General features: G+C 49.0%; 1 protein-coding gene across 1 annotated transcript in view; it reads left to right on the forward strand.

Moving 5' to 3' along the window:
- The window catches only part of RERE (arginine-glutamic acid dipeptide (RE) repeats), a 687,265-nt gene extending 664,253 nt beyond the window's left edge, over window positions 1–23,012 (forward strand). The window contains exons 13-23 of the mRNA XM_006873098.1: window positions 13,198–13,360; window positions 14,440–14,532; window positions 14,835–15,034; window positions 15,962–16,123; window positions 16,487–16,600; window positions 16,793–18,129; window positions 18,213–18,435; window positions 19,120–19,840; window positions 20,848–20,994; window positions 21,357–21,537; window positions 21,758–23,012. Coding sequence (XP_006873160.1) covers window positions 13,198–13,360; window positions 14,440–14,532; window positions 14,835–15,034; window positions 15,962–16,123; window positions 16,487–16,600; window positions 16,793–18,129; window positions 18,213–18,435; window positions 19,120–19,840; window positions 20,848–20,994; window positions 21,357–21,537; window positions 21,758–21,791 — 3,375 coding nt within the window. The 3' untranslated portion in view covers window positions 21,792–23,012. The remainder of the gene's footprint in view (window positions 1–13,197; window positions 13,361–14,439; window positions 14,533–14,834; window positions 15,035–15,961; window positions 16,124–16,486; window positions 16,601–16,792; window positions 18,130–18,212; window positions 18,436–19,119; window positions 19,841–20,847; window positions 20,995–21,356; window positions 21,538–21,757) is intronic.
- Window positions 23,013–23,372: the final 360 nt, after the last annotated feature.

Consider the following 23,372-nt stretch of genomic DNA (forward strand, 5'->3'; position numbering starts at 1 on the left):
CAGAAACTGAGGAGGTAAGGGTGCTGAGGGTTCCAGGAAGAAGAAAAACACTGAGGAACAGCCCAACTGACTGTTTGGCCAAGAGAAGTGGGGATGGTGGTAGAAAGGTCTGCTTGGGGGCATAAGAGAAGGCCTGGGTCCTGAGAAGCTGGGATGGGAATAGGCCAGACAGAGCTAGGCGCTAGGAAGACTAACCAAATCAGAACAGACCAACCCAGTGAGGGGCCAGAGCAGGACCTCCAGTCTGGATGTCTTAAGTGCAGGTGATGGGGATGTGGGGCCAGAGATGGGATTTGCAGGTAGCTCTGAGGTTAGCAGCTGTCTCAGTGCTGCTACAACAGAAATAAGAAGAGGCTTCCGAAAGTTCATGGGGCAGTGCCATTGTCTTTTACTTCCATTACTCCATGAACTTTTTGAAGCTCCCTGTACCACAGTGGGTGGCTTTCAAAGAACAGGGATTTATGACCTCACCGTTTAGGAGACTAGAAGTTCAAATTCAGGGCATTGCTCTAAGAAAAAGCTGTTGTCTCTGTTGACTCTGGGGGAAGATGCCTTTCTGTTTGTGTTAGACCTGGGTTATTGTCAATCTCCAGGCAGTGTGGATCTTGCCCTTCGTGTGTTCTGACTTCTCTGTGCATAGTCTGCTCTCAAATGTCAGTAGGCTTAAGACACACCCTACACCAAACAATATGATATTCACAGGTAAAAGGATTAGGATTCCAATAGAGATTTTGGGGGTACTCAATTCAGAACAGCAACTAAAACAACATGGAGTTTTATTACAATTACATAGGTCTCATTACAGTTTTGGAATCCTGGTGTGGCGCTGTGGGTTAATGCGCCAGACTGCAAAGCCGTTTGAACTGCAAGGTCGGCAGTTCAAGCTTACTAGCTGCTCCTTGGAAACCCTATACAAGGTCCCTGTGGGTCAGCATCTCTAAGCAGTTTTTAGTCAGGTCATTTCATGACAACAATGTAAAGCCAGGAAACCTCCACATTCTTCCAGAGTCTCCCTGTCCCCCAGCTTCCCTACCTGTAGCAGAGGAGCTGGAGATGGGGAAGGAGGGTTGCCTCGTCACTGCTTAGCCTTGGCAGCAAAGGGTTCCTCCTGAACAGCAGGTCAGATTGGGGGTCCCTCCGTTGATTTTAGAATGCCTCATCTCTGCTGTGTACTTTCAGGCTGATCATTATTTCTTCCAATTGCTACCTGAGACCACAGAGGTGGTATTTAATGATGAGCTGGGAGTGCAGGGCTCCTTTTGGGATTAGGAGGATTCTGTTGGTTAACAAAAGAAGGAGCTCAGGAGAGCCTGGCTTTTAATTACCAGAGCCCTTGCTGGAAGGCAGTTGTCTCCCACTAGAGAAAGATTTGTAAAAGGTGGCTGCTCCTCAACATGTTCTACCACTGGATGGTTCTATCCAGTGCCCAGCTTCTCACATCAAATCTTCGAAACAGTTATTAATTGGCCCTGGGATTATCAAGGACTGAAAGGAAAGAATGACTTGCATAGGATTCTGTGTCAGGAAATTTTGCTAACTTGCTTCCCTGCCCTTGAATTTGTAGTTTTTGCCAAGAAAGATTGTGGCCGTAATGCCCAGGCAGAGGTGACTGTGGAAACAAACGGGCGGAGCTGAGCTCCGTTGGGGGCAGTGTACATTGCTGGCTCCTCGAACCTTGATTAATCTTGGGTTCCAGGTTGTGGAATGAAGTGTGAGTGACACACAGGTCAACACCATATTTCCATCTCCCTTTTTGCCCCTTCTTTGTTTGGGGACTTGCTTCATAACTATTCATTGCTTATTGGAAGTTCTTCCTAGAAAAAGATACCTTAAAAATGTTTTTTATATCACTCCATTCCATAAGTAAGGGTAGACTTTTTTCATCCCTTTATCTACACCATTAGAGAAAGGAGCTAGATGATAAATCACTATAGGGCATTTTTTTCAAATAAAATTTTTAGCATGGAGTAAAGAAAATCAAAGACACATAGAAAACACTTAGTTCAAAGGACTAATGGAGCATGAGAGCCTCACTTCTACACCCCTGAGACAAGAAGAACTAGATGGGGCCCGGCTACCACTACTGACTGCTCCAAAAGGATCACGTTAGAAGGTCCTGGATCGAGTAGGAAGAAAATGTAGAACAAAATTCAAAATCATACGAAAGAACCAGGCTTACTGGTGAACTAGAGACTAATGGAACTCTACAGACAAAGGACTTTGGACCCCTTCCAGACCTGGAACTGAAATTAGCCCTGTGGCTCAATATTCAGACAATAGACAAGTTTGTAGGTGACCAATAACACTGGGGAGGTGTACACACTCTTTGAAACAATCAGCCATTCAAAATAAAAAAGGCAGCATTTGCCAAAGAACAAATTCAGAAGGCAGGAAGGATTAGGCAAGAGGTAAGAACCGTGACATGAAACAAAATGTGTATGAATTATTGAATGGAAAACTGATTTACTCTGTAAACCTTCATCCAAATCACAATAAAAAGTAAAAACAACAACAACAACAACTAGCGTTTTAACAGGGAAAACACTACCTCGATTGTTATGAGTTGCACATCCCCCTACTCCAGTCGCCTAGATTCCAAACCAATAGCAACCTTATAATGCAGAGTAAAACTGCTCCATAGGGTTTCCGAGGTTGTAAACCTTCACAGAAGCAGAAAGTTTTCTCTTTCTCCTGTGGAGTGATTGGATTGATTGGTTTGAATCCCTGACCTTGTGGTTAGCTGCCCAATGCTTAAACTACTGTGCCACCAGGCTTTCTCAATTATACACCAGCACTTAGCTTTATGGGCCACTGTAAGTTAGAATTGACTGACAGTTGGTTTGATTTTTGGTTTATAGAGATGATTTGGCTGCTCTTCCTTTACATATTGGAATATTTATTTAGCATGTTGTTGTTGTTGTTGTTATGTACCGTCGAGTCGGTTCCGACCCATAGCGACCCTGTACAGGGTTTCCGAGGGTGTAAATCTTTACGGGAGTAGAAAGCCTCATCTTTCTCCCGCAGAGCAGCTGGTAGTTTCGAACCGCTGACCTTAAGGTTTGCAGCCTGATTCGTAACCACTACGGTACCAGAACTAGGAAAAAACCAAAAACCCCAGCACAGAGCCAGTTGCCATTGGGTGATATCTGCCTCCTGGTGACTCAGTGTGTGTCAGAGTAGAGCTGTGCCCCACAGGGTTTCCAATGAATAATTTCTCAAAAGTAGATTGCAAGGCCTTTCTTACAAGATGCCTCTGGGTAGACTCAAAACCTCCAGCTTGTCAGCAGCAAGTGCATGAACCATTTTCATCAACCAGGGACTGCATATAATGATATGTCTTAAAAAGAATTAAGATAGTTTCTTCTCAATACTTAAACTGTATAACCCCCTGCAGTGGGGGTTCTCATTTGTACACAAAGGCATAAGTTCATCAGCCCTGCCACAGAATGGGTCCTGCCCCATCACATAATTATAGTCCACTCAGCCTGTCATAACTGACAGTAGTAGGTAGGCTTGGGAGTAAAAGAGCAGAATTGTTGGAGCTCAGTGAAATACTCTGTAAAGTAGCTTCCTAAAGAAGCTGTGTCTATAATCCCGTTACACATGAGTAGCTTCCAAACCTACCTCCCCATTACTGTTTCCCCTGTTGCCCTTTGTTTCAGTAAACCATTCCTTGGCCCCTTCACAGGAAATAATAAGCTATTGAAATTTCATGGTAAAGACAAATTTAACTGCAGGTTTCCCTCACCAGTGGAGAAGCTATTGGTGGGCAGCCACTGATGGGCACTCACTCCAGTGTAAGGGCTGGGATTAGAAAGTCCTTCCTTCGTGCATACTTATATTCTATTCTGTAGTATTCATTCTCTCCCCCCCTCAGTTTGTATGGCAGGGTCTTCTTTAACATGACTAAAGAACCATTCTCTGCTAATTGAACTTTGCTGTGAGCATGGAAGTTAAAGGAACTCTGTGCTCTGAATTGAAAGGGGTTTGTGTGTGTGTGTGTGTGAGCGCGCACACTTTCCCTGGTGTTTGAAGAAAAGACCTGATGGTAGAGAGCAAGTTGCAAGCACCCTGGGTCCTGTGTGCTGGGCCCCTGAGCTTCATCTGCCCCACTGCTCTCCCAGCCCCTTCACAGGAAATAATAAGCTATAATCATAAAAGCAAATTTGTACCCAATCGTGGCTATGTCTTTCTGCTTCCAATTCAGGACAAAAAGAACTGATTCCTTTTCCTGCTTCCTGACCAGCCTCCTGGAGGGTTTCTGTCTGAGGGTTTGGTGAACCACTGGGCAGAAGAGAATTGTGTTCCACTCTGGAGGCATAGACTTGCTACGAGTGAGCCTTTGATACTTGGAATGCTTACCATGCCTTTCCTCTCAGCATCTGCTCTACACATTCGCTCCCTCCAGGCTCCTTATGACAAGAAAGACATGTAGTTTATCTTATTTTACACAAGGAAATGTTTTCATTGGTCAAGACAAGTTATGGTTTTCCTCCCTTAGCATTGCTACACCTGAGGGAGATAAAGGCAGTGCTTTGGCTTATTACCAAATGCCTGCAGGTAAGTCAGTCTGCTTGTGAGCCTGGAAGGGAGCCCCAGCTGAGCTCCTGTAGCAGGCATTCCAGCTCATACAGCTCTGTATCCAGGCAGTCCCCGGACATGCTGCTCGTCAGCTAGTTAACCCAGGTGAAACAGAACTGGGCCCAGCTAGATCCAGAGAACTTGTCCCTGAAATGGGTATATACTTGGAAAACTGCCTCGGAGCATTGAGCAGCCTGTGGCTTCAGTCTGATTGCCCAGCAATGCAGAGAGCTGTTGATGGGCTTTTTTGACATCTTATGTTGTGTGTGAGGAGCTTGATGGACGCGCATCCTAACACAGGCGAGCACAGACATTAGAGGAGGGCTGGGAACGAGGAAGCAGCCCTCCTAAGAATTACAGATGGCTAGGCCCAGGACACACAGGTGCCTTGGAGCCTTTGCTACTGGCTCTTCTTTCTCCAGGCCCCTGTTCTGTGTCTCCTCCTCTGCCCCTCCACCACCCAGAGAGCTGCACTGAGCTACTTCTGCAGCACCTTCCCCCATCTCTTTATTTTTTGTTTTCTTTTTGTGGAAAATCAAAGAAACCTAATAGTACTTATTTTTCTAACCCTGGCTGAGTGCATATCCAGGGAGAGGACCTCTGCTGTGTGGAGAACCTGCCTGGGAGGGAAACTGCTCCCTCAGTCCAGGAGCCAAAACCTTGCCATTTTCAGTGACTTCTTGCATATGACCTCGTTGAAAAATCCGCCCTGCCCTCCCAGCTCCCTCAAAAAAAAAAAAAAAAATGTGAGGAGTCAGTCAGAGACTGAAGGTTTGCTAAATATATCCTGATGGAGGTGACCACTTCTTTTGGCAGGAGCTGCAGCCCGTCATGCTGTTGGCTGGGATGCCTTCTCCCCTTTCTTTTTCCTCTTTGCCCAGGCACTAAAGCAGCTTAGTTCATCATGCTGTGTGCAGTTACAGTCCCAAGATGTAAGATGTGTTGACTGTGAGCTCTTGTTGTGAGATGAGGTGAGATCACCGGGAACAAAATGATCATTATAGGCCATTCATGTCGACAACATTTATACCTCTGTGTTTGCTTGCAAGCAAAAGCAGGAGGTAATTTGCAAGACTGCCTTTGTGGAGCTGCCTTTTGATCAATGATTGCTTGTGTTAATGTTTCAGTAAGCTATTGATTTCTGCAACAGCTTTTGTTCCTAGAATTTATGTGCAGCAGGTCTGCAGCACACACTATGCATGTTTGATTAAAGTTCAGTTGACTTCATTCCTGGTGATGCTGTGAGCTGCTTCACTCCCTATTTGTAGAACCAAAGCCTTCCCTAACGTCTTCTTTTGTTTGTGCTCAAGACCTCACCACCCATGCAGTCACACCAGTATGCTGCTTCTAATCCGTGTTGATTCGCTCCATTCCAAAACTTAATCCCTTAGACATTACCCTGGTTGAGAGGCAGTTAATAAAACCTGGCCTGGATTTGTTTCCTTATTTTAAAATCGAGGTATATTGAGGTATAAGTTACATACCATAAAGCAACACCCACTTTAAGTGCTCAGTTCAATAAGTTTTTGACAACTGTATAAACAGACAAACAGCAAACCCCAAACTAGCTGCCACTGTTTTGATTCTGACTCCTGGCAACTCCTGTATTTAGAACAGAACTGTGTGCCATAGGGTTTTTAATAAGTGCCATCTTCCAGAAGTAGATTGCTAGCTCTTTCTTTCAAGGTGTCTCTGGCTGGCCTTTCAGTTGATAGCTGAGCCGTGCCACCAGAGCTCTTTGACAACTATACACCCTTGTAGATAACCCCAATCTCAGAAAGTTTCCTGGGTCATTTTTCAGGTAGTTCCACACCTCCTAACCCTTACCCTTGGCCCTGTTGTTAATTGCTGTTAGTGCCATTGAGTCGGTTCTTACGCATCGCAACCCTGTTACAGGTTTTCCGAGGAGCAGCTGGTGGGTTTGAAATGCTGACCTTGTGGTTCACAGCCCAGTGCTGATCTACAGCACCACACCCAGAGTCTGTGACCTGAAGCAAGCACTAGTTTTCTTTTTGTGACTTTTGTGCCTGCTCTTAAATAGGATCAGACAGTATGTACTCTTTTATGCCTGGCTTATTTCATTCAGCTTGATGGGTTGTTTTGTTTTGTTTTTAACATTTTATTACTGAGTGAAGGCTTACAGAGCAGATTGTCAGTTTTACATTTGACAAATCATCTACTTTGTTTTTTCTCAATGACTGCAATCCCCTCAGTGTAACATCACCTGTTGCACTTCCTCCTCCCTGTGGTTCTTGTTTCTGTTCCTCCTCCTCTTCCACTCTTCTACATTTTGGTCTCAAATGGTTGACCATTTTGTAGTAACAGGATGATTTTGAAACTGACTCATCATTGTTGCATAAATACTTCGTTCCTTTTCATTGCCAAGTAGTATTCCATTAATGGATATACCATAATTTGTACATCCAGTCTCTTCTTCTTGGCACTTGAGTTGTTTCTAGTTTTTGTCTATAAAAAATAAAGGTTCTGTGAACACATATGTAAAAATTCTTTGTATGGACATATGTTTTTATTTCTTTTGGGTAAGCACATAGAAGTGGAATTGCTAGGTATGGTGCTGTAGGATAAGCACTGAACCACAAGGCTGGCAGTTCAAACCCACCAACTGCTCCTCAGAAACACCATATGAATCAGAATCAACTTGACAGCACTTAACAACAACAACATAATGTAACTGTGTTGTTAAGTGCCATCAAGTTGATTGCAACCCATAGCAATCCTGTGCAGGATTTCAAAGTAGCAGCAGGTGAACTTGAGCCACCGACCTTACAGTTCAAACGACTTAGCAGTCTGGCGCATTAGCCCCCACAGCACCACACTAGAATTCCAATTTAACTGTCTAAGAACTGCCAAACAGTCATACAAGTGGTTTGACCATTTTACATTCCTACCAGTAGTGTATAGTAGTGTATAAGGAGCTCTGGTAGCATAGTGATTACGAGTCGGGCTGCTAGCCTAAAGGTCAGCAGTTCAAAACTACCAGTGGTTCCGCGGGAGAAAGATGTGGCGTTCTGCTCCCATACAGATTTACAGCCTCGGAAACTCTATACAGGGTCACTCTGAGTCAGAACCGACTACATGGGACTTAACAACAACAGCAACCAGCAGTGTATGACAGCTCCAGGCTCCCCATCTTCCTAGCCTGAATTGTTAAATATATAACCCTTTCATTGTTTTCATCACTATAATTAAACCTGTGGAGGAAGGTCTTTCTTGCATTGTCATTTTAATCCTTGGCCTTCAAGTGATGAAATCTTTTCTGGGTTCCTTATTCTTGTCAAAAAAAAATTGTTACTTAAATATGGACACAGTTGGTGTTTATTTCCCTGTTGGGTCTCTTTCTTTGCATGGTCCAATTTTCTCAAACACTAACAGAAAACATAGTGCTTCAGCACAGCACAGCACAGCTTTGAAGTTTGGGGCTTGAACTGTCCCTGAGTTCTTTTGTTTGTTTGTGTGTTTTCTGTCTGGTGGCTGGGTTGGGGCCCGTCTCTCATTTCAGCCTTACCTAACTTTGGCTTCTACTTCTTTTTTTTCCTTCCCCTGATATTTTATTTTGAATTGAGTGGAGGTTTATAGAGCAGATCATCAGTTTTACATTCAAAGTTTCTACTTTTTTAATCTGCAAATCTCAAATTTAAAATCATTTGAGATTCTTTGAAAACATTGGTATTTGAGAAACAGAAATAATCCACTGTAACTATGTGAGACAACATTCTCTGGCCCCTAAAATATTTCAGGCTAAATGAAGAGATGGGAGGAACCTTTTTAAAAATAATATTTTTGTTTTGTTTTGTTTTTTATTCTGCTTTCAAGCCTTAGAATTGGGAGCTTGCTATATAGAACCAGTTGACCCTTTGAACAGATGAAGCATACTACCCTGACAAAGTATTTGAAGGGTAAACCTGGGACCTGCCTGGGCTTCTAGGTCATATTTCCTCATTAGGAAAACTAGAGCCAGGTCCGTTTTATTTCAGCAACTGTGTAGGTGTGTTCTCTCTAGCCAACACTAGAAGATTAGGATAGAGAAATGAATACCCCACAGGAATCTGGAGGTTCTGCAATCCAGGACTTCAGGGGCTTAGGATGCTATTGTCACCACCAGGACAGTTGTAGGCTCTATTTGTAGAATAGCACACAATAGAGAAACAGATAGGAACAAAAACAGCTCACTTCCTGCCCTTTCCCATTCTGTTCATTTACCATCTCATGGTATTGAGAATGTGTGTGTGTGTGTACACGTGCACATGTGCATGCTTGTGTTCTTTTTTGGTGGTTGACATCCTGACCTCATCGGTCCACTGCCTTTTCTGTTACATATTGGCCTGCCATATTTTCTTTTATGGGTGGCACCTCAATTCCACTTCTATGTGTTTACCTGAAAGAAATTAAACATATGTCCACACAAAGATTTTTTACATAAGTGTTCATTGAAACTTTATTTTTAATAGGCATAAATTAGATAAAACCTAAATGCCACCAAGAGGACACTGGATGTACAAATTATGGTATATTCTTAAAGAAAACAAAAATCCGTACCACTGGACCAATAAACAACGTACGTATAAATGGAGAAAAGATTGAAGTTGTCAAAGACTTCATTTTGCTTGTATCAACCATCAACACTCTGGAAGCAGCAGTCAAGAAATCAAATGATGTATTACATTAGGCAAATCTGCTGCACAAGACCTCTTTAAAGTGTTCAAGAGCAAAGCTGTCAGTTTGAAGACTAAGGTGTGCCTGACCCAAGCCATGGTATTTTTAATACCCTCATATGCATGTGAAAGTTGGACAGTGAATAAGGTAGACCATAGAAGAATTGATGCATTTGAATTATAGTGTTGGATGGGACTATTAAAAGTACCGTGGACTGCCAAAAGAACCAACCAATCTGTGTTGAAAGAAATACAGTCAGAATGCTCCTTAGAAACCAAGATGACCAAACTTCATCTCTCATACTTCCGAATATTATCAGGAGGAATCAGTCCCTGGAGATGGATATCATGTTAGGTAAAGTTGGAGGGTCAGAGAGAAAGAGGAAGACCCCCAACTATACATATTGACAGAGTGGCAGCAACAATGGTTACCAACTTTGCAACATTCGTGAGGTTGGTGCAGGACTGGACAGTGTTTCGTTCTGTTTGTTAGTATCCACTCAGTGGCACCTAACCACAACAAAAATATTTTCAAGAAGGTCAGCTCTAGAATTAGGCTTTCAGAAGCCTGGCCTACCTAGTGCTTACCTAGGGAAATATTAAATGCCTCAAATTAAAGGGTGGACTTGGTTCATGATATGACTCATTTTTTATTCTAAAAACTGGTAACACTGATACCAATATTTTACTAGGGACAAGAGAAATGGTCAAAAGAGGAGAGAATCCTAACAAATAATTTTAATAGTACTGTTCGTTTACATTGTTTTTTTAATGGTGGTCTGGGTTTGAGAGACTGGGGAAAGTAGGAGGCGATGCTGTCTAGTGAGTCGAACACTGACTAAGGAACTCACGAACAGTCTTCACGTCTCTAAGCTTTGGTTTCATCTGTGAGATGGTTTCTACTACACTGGTATTAAGAAGGATTAAGACAGTCACTATACCAAAAAAAATTGGTTGATGCTAAACCATTTCAAGAGGTAGAATTTTATGATTAAGATATAGTGGTGATGAAGGAAGAAATCCAAGCTGCACTGAATGTATTGGTTAAAATACAAAAACAAACAAAAATGAAAACAAGGCTCCAGGAATTGACAGAATATAAATTGAAATGTTTTAACAAACTGATTCAGCATCTAGTCCAAGAAATTTGGAAGACAGCTACCTGACCACCTAATGGAAGAAATCCATATTTGTGCCCATTCCAAAGAAAGCGACCCAATGTGATACGGAAATCGTCTAACAATGTCATTAATATCACATGCAAGTGAAATTTTACTGAAGGTAATTAAATGGTTGCATCAGCAGGGAGCTGCCAGAATTCAAGCTGGATTCAGATGAGGATGTAGAACAAGGGATATCATTCTTACTGTCAGGTGCATGTTGACTGAAAGCAGAGATGTTTACTGGTGCAGAGACATTTGATTGTGTGGAGCTTAAGAAAATATGGATAACATTGTGAAGAATGGGTATTCCAGAGCACTAAATTGTGCTGATGAGGAGTTTGTACATAGAACAAGAGGCAGCCATTCTAACAGAACAAGGGGATACTGGATGTTTTAAAATCAGGAAAGGTGTGTGTCAGGGTTGTATTCTTTCACCATACTTACTCAGTCTGTATGCTGAGTACATAATCTGAGAAGTTGGATTATATGAAGAAGAGCATGGCATAAGCATCAGAGTTGGAGGAAGACTCATTAACAACCAACAATGTGCAGATGATACAACCTAGCAAAGGGAACTAGAAGCACTTATTGATGAAAATAAAAAACTAGCCTTTGGTGTGGATGACACTTCAACATAAAGAAAACAAAAATCTTCACGACTAGAGCAGTAAACAGCAGCATGATAAATGGAGAGAATAATGAAGTTGTCCAAGATTTCATTTTAGTTAGATTGACAATCACCACCTATGGAATGGAAGCAAAGATCAAGAAATCAAGCAGCATATTGCATTGGGCGAATCTGCTACCAAAGACCTCTTTAAAGTGCTAAAAAGCAAAGATGTCACTTTGAAGACATGTGTGCCTGACCCAAGACATGTTTTCAATTGCCTCATTCATATGCATGTGAAAGCTGGACAATTAATAAGGAAGACTGAAGAAGAATTGATGAATTTGAATTGTAGTGTTGGTGAAGAATATTAAATATACCATGGATTTCCAGAAGAACATACAAATCTGTCTTGGAAAGAAGTACAGCCAAGAATGCTGCTTATTAGTGAGAATGGGAGACTTCATTTCAGTACTTTGGACATGTTATCAGGAGGGGCCAGTTCCTGGAGAAGGCCATTATGATTGGTAAAGTAGAGGGTCAGCTAAAAAGAGGAAGTCCCTCAATGAACTAGATTGGCACCGTGACTATAAGAGTGTGTTCAAACATAGCAGCAATTGTGAGGATGGTGCAGAACCAGGCAGTGTTTTGTTCTGTTGTACCTAAGGTCACTGTGAGTCAGCAACCTCTCCATGGCACCTAACAACAACAAAGCAGAGCCTTGCCTGGCCAAATCATTCCCAATACAGGTGCAAATAGCCCCGGATGACTTCCCAGGAGATTGGGGTTAGGTACCGTGGAGTCAGCGCCATCTCATAGTGACCGTATGTCTAACAGAATGAAAATTTGCCCTTTCTTGTTCTGACCTCACCATTGTTGGTATTTTTGAGCCCGTTGTGGCAGGATATGGTAGTTTGCCCTAATTGACTTTCTATAACACTAATTTAATTAGAAATGCACAATTGGATCTAGGCTCTGCTGCTTTGGGAGATGCCTTAAAATACTTAAAACTGTATACAGAGTAGCTGGGAGTCAGAACTGACAACAACAGATATCTTAATTGGACTGGTGTGGCGCTATAGGATCAGCACGGGACTGTGAACCACAAGGTCAGCAGTTAAAGCCCACCAGCTGCTCATTGGAAACCTGTACAGGGTTGCTGTGAGTCAGAACCAACTTAGCAGCACTTAACAACAATAAATCTTTTATCAGTCTTTAGTCCACCAGGGACTTTGCCATTTTGTATATATTGTGTGATTGTTGTTGTTACGTGCTGAGTCAATTTTGACTCGTAGCGACCCTGTATAGGGTTTCTAAGGAGTGGCTGGTAAGTTTGAACCTCCAACCTTGTGGTTCAAGCAGACCTTGGGTCCAGTGCTTCATCTCACAGTGCCACACCAGGACTCCATACAGTATGAGAGGAGCCAGTATAAATGGGCCCCTTGAGTCCAGAGCGCCAGACAGGTCTTTTTTTTTTTAATTAAGTTGCATCAGATCTTATGTCCCCTTGCTGTTTCAAAGATAACTTGCCTCCCTTTCTCCTGGACCATGAGAAGAAGAGCTCCTTTATCCTTAAAGGCTGACTTTGCAATGTGTGACATTTCCCCTCTGAGTCTTTTTTGTCAAACCCCTTCAGAACTTAGTGCCAGCTCATCCATGTATGGGCATCAGACTGGGGTGGAGGCTGGAGGGCATGTTCTGGGTTTTAGTCTCTTTTCCTGATTCTTCTGCTTGGTCTGAGTGCCCCCATGCCTCCTTGGATTTTCATGTTTGTTAGACTGAGACAATCTAATAGACATGACCATCCCTCTTCCTGGTATGATTTTCCTGGAAGGCTGTGAAGACCACAGCCTCCAGACCTACACACACAGCTGGGGCAGAAGCTTGGTGAGAACAGGGACCTTCTTCCCCTTGTTTACTGATACAGCTCAATGTTCAGGGCAGTGGCGGTGTCTGGCGCCTAGTAGGCACTCCACAGTGAGTGTTCCTGATACCTGGCAGTTCTTCTTTGAGGGACGGAGACAGGCACGGCCACTGGGCAGCTCATGTTCCAGGAGCAAGCTGTTACTTGTACTCATCCTCTTGTTCCTGGCAGAAGAGGGAGCATAAGGGACATCTGAAAGTCACACCCCTCTGTGCACTGGAGATTACAGGCAGCCTTTCTTTCTTGCAGGGGGAACTAATCACCTTTTACTACTACTGGAAGAAAACCCCTGAGGCAGCCAGCTCACGGGCCCACCGTCGGCACCGAAGGCAGGCGGTGTTCAGAAGGATTAAGACCCGCACAGCGTCCACACCCGTCAACACACCCTCCAGGCCCCCTTCTAGCGAATTCTGTAAGTGGGGCAAGGTCTTGGCACCCTAGTGGGTAGTGGGAAACTTTTCATACACAGCCACCTGCCTGACCCAGGGAACCCCTGTTTCAGTATGTACAAGTGTCCTCACAGTGTGGTCTTGGCAGAAGGGTTGAGTTTGGAGCTGATGGCCCCAGGTATGGGTGCATGGGTTGTGTGCTCATGTGCATAGGTGTGAAGCTTGACTGAAGGGCAGCACTGACTCAGAGTCCTGTAGGGAGAGTTGTTTAGAGTGGCTGTGCGTTTTTCGTTTTCTCATAAATCCAACAACATAGGAATTTTTTATAGCAATGTAAGTCTTGGTCTTGGCCTGTAGTATTTTGGTCCCTAAAGAGTAGATTTTTCCCGTAGATGATAGATACGCTTTTAAATTCTGATTGTCCTTTTGTTTGGGAAGTGAGATGGTCAGATGAGTATTTTCTCTTTTCCTCTGAGAAGACAGAAGTGCTTTCTAAGGTTTGGCGTGCCATCCAAGATTACAGTGAAACCCCCACCCTGATCCCATGACTCCTCATCACAGCCTAGAAAGTTGGAGCATAGGGAGAGTGCCGGGCACAGTGTCCAGCTGGCCCGTCCTAGAGGATCGCCATTGCAGCTCCGTGGGGAGGGAATGCTGCAGGGAGGCATTATGGGTGCATTTGCCCAGTTCAAATTCAGCCAGTTGTGAGCTTCTTTGCCGGCTGCCCCCAAATACAACCTTGCTGAAATTGTTACCAAGTGCCTTTGAGTCAGTTCTGACTCAAAGGAACGGCTGGTGAGTTTGAACTGATGGCTCTGTGACTGAAATGGCCTTGCAGGCCAGTGTATTATCCCACAGCACCACATCAGGATGGGCAACATTAGCCTCCCTTCCCCCTCTAAATCTGTAAGGGCAGACCCTTAAGTTCCACCCCTCACACACAGACTCTTCATTCTGCTGACTGACCTTCAGAAATTATGCTGTTGAGCCAGTCTGAGTGGTAGCCCAAAGCTAGGAAGGTCGGAGGTCACAGGATGGCCCCGGGTCTTGACCAAGCTTAATGTTCCCTTCTCCTACCTGCCTTATGTGCCTGCTGTGCCAGTGGACTTGAGTTCAGCCAGCGAGGATGACTTCGACAGTGAGGACAGTGAGCAGGAGCTGAAGGGATACGCCTGCCGCCACTGCTTCACCACCAGTGAGTGTCTCACCTACCCTGGGGAAAAAGGGGCCTTGGAGGCAGCAGGCAGGCCTCTCGGCCACTCCTATGTTTGAACATTTGCATTCAGACTATAAAAGCCTTCACTGAATTCACCCCCATTTAGCAGTCAGCATCCGGCACTGACCAGTGGCTAGGAAGGACTTGTTCAAGTGTGGGGGGGCCTAAGATTGTGGGAAGCCTGCTGCCTGGTTCTCACACAGTATCGGGAGGCTGATCAGACATCCCCAAGGCAGCAGGTGGCTTCCAAGGTTGGCACCCTATCCCCTCCCCTCACACAGCCTCCAAAGACTGGCACCACGGGGGCCGGGAGAACATACTGCTCTGCACGGACTGCCGCATCCACTTCAAGAAATACGGGGAGCTCCCCCCCATCGAGAAGCCAGTGGATCCCCCGCCATTTATGTTCAAACCTGTCAAAGAGGAAGAAGATGGGCTCAGTGGAAAGCATAGCATGAGGACACGGCGGAGTCGTGGCTCGGTGAGTTCCCTTCTGAGTACAGGCCTCTCTCTGGTCAGGAGGCTGCGCAAAGGCTGTGCCCACCAGAGCAGTGGTGCTGTATGTTGTGTGACAGTACATGCATGCGGAGCTGGAAAGCGTGCTCCCACTCCAGTCTCGTCTGGGAACCAGGGGTGATGGTGCACGTCTTGTGCTGGGCCTGCAGAGAGCTCCATGTGCGTCTCTGATGTTGTCATCTTCCAGAGTCTGGGATTGGTTTCTTTTAGGACTAAACTTCTGGTTCCGTTTTCTACGCATTGCATAGCCCCGTCCATGTATAGAAGCTTAACTTCCAAGGCTGGGAATTTGGCTGTCCTCTGTGGGGAGAGGCCTTTTCAGACTCTGCTGCCAGGAGGGGCTGCTGAGCCTGCATCACTGTTTAACTCTGTGCCGGATAGTCTCTGAGCCATCAAGGCTTTGCAGAAATGGTGGCAGGAAACATCGAGTTATTTGACAGCATGATCTCTTTCTATCACTTCCCATCCTATCAGCTTAAGTCAGCGAGGGTTGAGTTTGGTTGGTGGAATGGTGCTTCCATGGGATCTACAGAAGGGGTGAGCTGATTGAGAAAGATCCCTTGTGTGCACTGTCATTATGGAGAACTGTGGAGCAGACACTGTCCTGGCCGACTTCTTGCCTCCCAGAAAGCCTCGTCATTTCCAGCAGACGTCTTTCAGGGTGCTCCCTTGAGTTTAAGTTGAGAATTGCTGTCTTTTTCATATGAACACTCTAATTCACCCCCACCTCCTCCCTTAGTTCCATGTCAAACCTCCAGAGCAGTGAGGGAGAAGCAGGGTCCCTGTCACTGGCCAGGGGGCCACATTTGCTACCAGAGGAGGTGGGCTCAGGTGGGCTGACCTCCATGGGAAGTGGGGATCCAGTCTCATCAGACTCCTGTTTGGGGAGCAGATGTCTACACTACGTAGTGGTCGAAAGAAACAACCAGCCAGCCCTGATGGTCGCACCTCTCCCATCAATGAAGACATTCGTTCCAGCGGCCGGAACTCACCCAGTGCGGCCAGCACCTCCAGCAATGACAGTAAATCAGAGACAGTGAAGAAATCAGCCAAGGTCAGGCACTGGGGACAGGTCCTCCCTCCCATTAAATCCTGGGGTGGCCTTAGGTCCTGGGCCAAAGCCCCTTCATGGAGCCTGACGGGGACACGGCCTTACCCTAGCCTGAGGGCTGCAGTTTGGAGGCCAGCTGCCTGACTTTTGGTCCTTCCCCCTGTGGGAGCCACCTCCTTGAGTTCCCCACAGCCTCACAAGCGGAGGGTGGGAGGTTATCTGAAAAACTCCCTGCACCCAAAGCCAAGTGATCCCCATTCCCGTATGGACCTGCTGGCCCCTCCAAAGCATCTTTGCTTCTGGAGATGAGGCTGATGGACCGTGCTCCCTGCCCTGATACGCCTGGTGGGCCTCTCTCCGCTGCAGAAGGTCAAGGAGGAAGCCTCGTCGCCTCTTAAGAGCACCAAGCGTCAGCGGGAGAAGATAGCCTCCGACACTGAGGAAGCAGACAGGACCAACTCCAAGAAAACCAAGACCCAGGTGAGCTTGGCAGCTGAGTCCTGTTGAGAAGCCCTAACCCAGGTCTTTGCTGAGGAGTGGCAGTGCCCTGTCTCCCAAGGAGGAAGCTAGAGCTCATGGCCAGAACAGGGCAGCAGTCATCTGCACAAGCCCTGGTTGGGTGCCCGGTGGAGCGCCCTGCTCAGCTTCCATTCCTCCTCTCATTGACCCCAGGAGATCAGCCGGCCCAACTCGCCGTCCGAAGGCGAGGGGGAGAGTTCAGACAGCCGCAGCGTCAATGATGAGGGCAGCAGTGATCCCAAAGACATCGACCAGGACAATCGCAGCACGTCCCCCAGCATCCCCAGCCCCCAGGACAACGAGAGTGACTCAGACTCCTCAGCCCAGCCCCCAGCCTTGCAAACTCCCAGTGGGGCTGCCCCAGCTCCTCCGGCAGCTCTACCAGGAGGCACCCCACTCTCCACTCCAGGGCCTACGCCCTCTGCCCCTGCAGGCCCTCCCCAGGGCTCCCCCTCAGCCTCCCAGTCCCCAAACCAGCCACAGGCCCCCACGGCACCTGCTCCCCATACCCCCATCCAGCAAGCACCGGTCCTGCACCCTCAGCGGCTGCCCTCACCACATCCTCCACTGCAGCCCCTGACTGGCTCGTCTGGCCAGACCACAGCCCCGCCTCATGGCCAGCCCCCACTACACAGTCAGGGCCCACCTGGCCCTCACAGCCTGCAGGCTGGGCCCCTGCTACAGCACCCAGGCCCCCCTCAACCCTTCGGCCTCCCTCCCCAGGCCACCCAAAGCCAAGCCCCCCTAGGGGCTCCTCAGGCAGCAGCCCACCCCCACAGCTCCCTGCAGCTCCCAGCCTCTCAGGCAGCTTTGCAGTCCCAGCAGCCCCCGCGTGAGCAGCCCCTGCCGCCAGCCCCCTTGGCCACCATGCCTCACATCAAGCCTCCACCTACTACTCCCATCCCCCAACTGCCTGCTCCACAGGCCCACAAGCACCCACCTCACCTCTCAGGGCCCTCCCCTTTCTCCATGAATGCCAACCTACCACCCCCACCAGCACTGAAGCCCCTGAGCTCCCTGTCCACACACCACCCCCCTTCAGCCCATCCCCCTCCCCTACAGCTCATGCCCCAGAGCCAGCCTCTGCCCTCCTCCCCTGCCCAGCCCCCTGTGCTGAGCCAGAGCCAGAGCCTGCCCCCCACTGCTGCACCCCACCCTCCAGCAGTCCTCCACCAGGTGCCCCCCCAACCCCCATTCGCTCAGCACCCCTTTGTCCCAGGGGGCCCTCCTCCCATCACCCCTCCAGCCTGCCCCTCCACCTCCACCCCACCTGCGGGACCTGGCACCTCGGCCCAGCCACCCTGCTCTACTGCTGTTTCTTCCGGGGGCAGCATCCCTGGGGGCACATCCTGCACTCTCCCCACTGTCCAAATCAAGGAAGAGGCTCTGGACGAGGCCGAGGAGCCTGAGAGCCCCCCACCCCCACCGAGGAGCCCATCCCCAGAGCCCACCGTGGTGGACACCCCCAGCCATGCCAGCCAGTCAGCCAGGTATGGCCCCTAGGAGTCTGGACAAATGGGCTTGGGAGGTGCCTCGGCCAGAGTGCCCAGCAAGCCATGTGGTCCTTTCTCAGGTTCTATAAACACCTGGACCGAGGTTACAACTCATGCGCGCGGACAGACCTCTACTTCATGCCTCTGGCGGGGTCCAAGCTGGCCAAGAAGAGGGAGGAGGCCATTGAGAGAGCCAAGCGGGAGGCGGAGCAGAAAGCCCGGGAGGAGCGGGAACGCGAGAAGGAGAAGGAGAAGGAGCGAGAGCGGGAACGCGAGCGAGAGCGGGAGGCTGAGCGCGCAGCTGTGAGTCTGTGTGTGCAGGAGGGACCTGACAGGGTGGGCTGCTGTGTACAGCCCTGATACCCCAGCTTTCCTGGGTGCTTCATGTTCCAGAACCTCTCCACCTAGTGCCCACCTCACTCTCCCCAGATGCTGGACCGTCTTGTGCCCAGGTCAATCCACAGGCTGCCACTTGGTTTCAGCCTGCATGGGGGTGGGCAGACCTGTGGCCTAGAGAGGACTTCCAGGAAAGGACTTGTCCTAGAATTACACTAATATGAAGGAACCAAAGAGAAACTAGATATAAAATAAGAGTCACTCAGGGCTGTGAGCAGGCCTCATGTGTTTCCCCTCAACCGCACTGTGTGGTAGTGCCATCGTCAACCAGCCTACTGGGTCCCTGCCTCTGGGGTGGGGTATGGACCCAGCGAGCTTTCTGGCCTGTTAGCTCCCTTAGCTCCCCTGTCTTTCTTCTCCCACTCACCCCACTTGTCGTTCTCACTCAGGCACCCATACGAATTCTCTGTTAGATACACAAGCCTGTGCAGGGCAAGGGAATCTGGCAGGCAAGTAAGACTGTCAGGGTAGGTTTGGACCACCCAGCAAGGTCCTGGTGCCTGGGTCAGGGGCTAAGGCTCAGTCACTGGGAGCAGGGTGGCTCCCGGGCAGCATGGCATGCACCCCTCACCCCCTCCTCTTCTGCAGCAGAAGGCATCCAGCTCAGCACACGAAGGCCGCCTCAGTGACCCCCAGCTCAGTGGTCCTGGCCACATGCGACCATCCTTCGAGCCCCCACCAACCACCATTGCTGCAGTGCCCCCGTACATCGGGCCCGACACACCTGCTCTCCGGACTCTGAGCGAGTACGCGCGGCCTCATGTCATGTCACCCACCAACCGCAATCACCCCTTCTACATGCCTCTCAACCCCACTGACCCCTTGCTGGCCTACCACATGCCCGGCCTCTACAACGTCGACCCCACCATCCGAGAGCGGGAACTCCGGGAGCGTGAGATCCGTGAGCGAGAGATCCGAGAGCGGGAGTTACGGGAGAGGATGAAGCCGGGCTTTGAGGTGAAGCCTCCGGAGCTGGACCCTTTGCACCCAGCCACCAACCCCATGGAGCACTTCGCCCGGCACAGTGCCCTCACCATACCTCCTACTGCTGGCCCCCACCCTTTTGCTTCATTCCACCCGGGCCTGAACCCCTTGGAGAGGGAGAGACTGGCCTTGGCAGGCCCCCAGCTTCGGCCTGAAATGAGTTACCCCGATAGACTGGCAGCCGAACGCATCCATGCCGAGCGCATGGCCTCGCTGACCAGTGACCCCCTGGCCCGGCTACAGATGTTCAATGTGACGCCGCACCACCACCAGCACTCACACATCCACTCACACCTCCACCTCCATCAGCAGGACCCCCTCCATCAAGGTGGGTGCCCAGGTGGGCTCTGTGGCGAAGAGGGTAGGGCAGGGCACTCAGGAACCCACACGAAGACGGAGTTGCTCTCCAAGGAGCAGAGATACTTCCACCCAATTCCTGGCAGGTTTTAGAATAGCCAGCACCCATTAGGAGTCCTGTGTCTGCTTGATTTACAGCCTTTGTCCCTGCAAGTCCCCAGTAGAGCTGCCTCACCAGGGACTTTTGGCTGTGTGCTTGTCTTCAGCTCCGATTCTTGGCCTTGAGCCCTGTGGAGAAGCTTGCAGGTTGGAGGGAAGTGGCCTCCTCTGGCTGGGGCAGGCAGTGCAGGAGGCAGCACAGAGAGCTCAGTGGTCCCTGTGCTGCCCAAGCCCTGGTGTGAACAGCAGGTGTGCCTTAGTGCCCCGTGAGCGTTGGTTCTTTGGCTCCTCATGTTTACTGGGCACCACGGCCTGCCCAGCACAGTCTAAGGGCTGGAGATCAGCAGTGAACACACAAGCACGGAGCCCATTCACATTCACCCTCTAGGTTCAGGCTTCTGGAGGGAAGTCAAGCAGGGCAGAGACCAGGGAGAGGGGGGCAGGCGTGTGAGGTGAGAGCCTGCTGGCGCCAAAGAGGAGACACCATCTTCCCAGGTGGTGGTGCCCACAGCTGAGGAGGATGGCAGGAGGTGGTTATGAGTGAGGGTGCAGACCACATCACAAAAGGTGTGCTGCCAGCAGGGGACCTGCAGAGCCCATTCTGTGGCTCCTTAGGGCTCTCGGGCGAAGTGACACTGGCTCAGTGTGGAGTTGACCAAGGTGCAGGTCCCTCCACGGGGTTCTAGGGAGAAGAAAAAGCTCCCTGCAGATCTCTGCTCTTTTCTGGAGCACTCGTTGAAGATGAGTGTGCCATGGCCCACAGCTCAGGTCCGAGTGCTTGGCAGCCACGTGGTGCCCACAACCCAGGTGACCAGGAGCCAGCCAAGGAGAGCTCCCAAGCCACGTGTCGCCTACATCTGGGGTTTTGTCCTTCCATAGGTTCCGCAGGCCCTGTTCACCCACTGGTTGACCCCCTGACTGCTGGTCCGCACCTGGCTCGCTTTCCCTACCCACCAGGCACCCTCCCCAATCCTCTGCTTGGACAGCCACCCCACGAGCACGAGATGCTTCGTCATCCTGTGTTTGGTAAGGTTTCACCTGCTGTGTTCCTGGGAACACAGGAAGGCACCAAGCTCCATGTGCCTCCCTGGGCACTTGTGCCTACACACAAAGACTGCCTGGCACCTCCTGAGTGCACGAGGCTGGCCGACTCCTGCTCTCCAAAAGCTACCATGGGGGCGGGCGAAGCAATGTAGAGGACCAAGCTGAGTACCACGGAGGCCCCTGATGTCCCTGAGGGGACTGAAGGACTCTGCTGTAATGGCCCCTTTGTTCAGTCAGGGACAGACTGTCCACAAAGTCCACAGCCAGCACTGGGGCTCATTCCTGACCTCACTGGACTTCCCACCCTGCCATTTCTCTAGAAGAGGCTTTTGTGTGTTTAACAGGTACCCCCTACCCCCGAGACCTGCCAGGGGCCATCCCACCGCCCATGTCAGCGGCCCACCAGCTGCAGGCCATGCACGCACAGTCGGCTGAGCTGCAGAGACTGGCCATGGAGCAGCAGTGGCTGCATGGTCACCCCCACATGCACGGCGGCCACCTGCCGAGTCAGGAAGATTATTACAGGTGAGCCCCACCAGCTGTTGGCCACTGACCCAGCCTGGTGATGGCCCTGCTCACCCTGACCTTGATGCTCCTCCCATAGTGGCCACCCTAGAGGGAGGGTGGGTCGAGCCTGGTCAGCTATGTAGGAGGCCACTTGGGGGCAGGGTTGGGGACCCTGGAGCCACCTGCTCAGCGCTTGCCCAGGCCTGATGCTAGTAACTGGTCTTTCCTTCCTTTTCAGTCGACTGAAGAAAGAAGGTGACAAGCAGTTATAAGTTATTTATTTGTTAACGCTGGCTGTGGAAACCCCAATTCTTGGGGGCAGAAACAGAACTTTTTACATACAATAGGAGCTGCAAAAGCAAAAGGAATATCTTCTAAAGATGTCTTTATATATTTAAAAACCCCACAACTAAAAATGTATCAGCATACTAGTGTTCGTTTGTAGAGAGGATTCCTCGAGACTGGTTGGGGTCTCCCTGCATGACAGTCCCCAGAAACCTAGTGAGTCCTGGACTGGACGGACCATTCAGAAGCCTTCCCTGCAATCTCGGGGTTTGACTTTGGTTTTCTTTTCCTTTGTTTCTCAGTAGGTGCTCGAATCCACCTCCCACCTTCACACAGACACACTCAATCACGTGTGCTCCCAAACCCACAAGGTGTGCAGACAGATGGCATATGAGTTTGCAGTCCAAGAACTATCATTTTTAAGAAATCTTTTATTTTAATACATTGTAGGAAAGCTTCATAATTTGAGAAAGTTCTGCAGCATGGCTTTTTAAGTCTGTAAATAAATAATTTTAGAACAGCTTTTTTTTCCCCTTCCACAAGCTACTATTCTGATCTATTTTTTCCAGCCATGTCACTGATTGTGAATTCCTACCAGCTATTGACAGAATACAGAGTTGATTTTTTAATAAAAAGTTATATATAATTATCCCTTTAATTAAAGGGAGCCGCTGGGCGTTACTCGTTACAGGTGGACAGAAGCTTGGGACGAGATGCAGGCACAGCAGTGAGCATCCGGGTTTGCGGGGACAGTGTCACAAGCGATGTCTTTGTTTCGCTGCTTTGATTTTCACTTCTGTCTCTTCCTAGCGTGTGCTTTGCCGGTGGTGCAGGCGTCACTTACACTGAAGCCTTGCATTCTGCACCAGGCGGGCAGGGGTTACAGGTCCGTGCTCTCTGCTGGCGTGGCCGATGCTCTTTCTCTGCGGCCTAGAAAGCATATGTATCTGGGTGTCTGCGTGTAGATTTCCTTGTAGATCTCTGTGCACACACATCTGCTTGTTCTGGATGAATTCTCTTTTAGTACTATGACAATTTCATAAACATTCTAGAAAAGTCAAGATAAATGATTCCATACAAATCTCAGCAGCTTGGAAAAAGGCACAGGAACGTGTTTGAAGTCTGCCTTTCAGGCTGTCCTAGGCCAGTGCCTGGCATCACGTGGAGGTTCTCGTGGTGAGGACATGCTCATTCATCCTTGCACAGATCTTGCAGTTGACATGGTGTAGAGGGCAGGGGCAGTTGACCCACATCAGACTGGGAAACTGGTTGAGTGTCAAGCTTTACCTTGGATGTAAGGACAGGAGGTTCCGCTCGTCAGCAGGTAGGCCCTGGAGAGCACAGCTGTCCTAGCAGGAGAGTGTCTGCTATTCCTTTTGAGATGTCACCATACTCAACGTCTACCTGAGCAGAGGGTGGGGAGGGTCTGGGATTCCTGGTCGCACTTTCCCTGCTGACCCTTGAGGGCTGCTTCTGCTGTTGTAGACTGCTTTATATGGAGGTCTTTTCAGATAACCCTCAAAGCATGAGACACACACGTGAGGTGAACTCTGGGCCCTGGCTGCATG

The sequence above is a fragment of the Chrysochloris asiatica genome, unplaced genomic scaffold, assembly GCF_000296735.1.
Source record: "Chrysochloris asiatica unplaced genomic scaffold, ChrAsi1.0 scaffold00223, whole genome shotgun sequence".
NCBI classification, from domain to species: Eukaryota; Metazoa; Chordata; class Mammalia; order Afrosoricida; family Chrysochloridae; genus Chrysochloris; species Chrysochloris asiatica.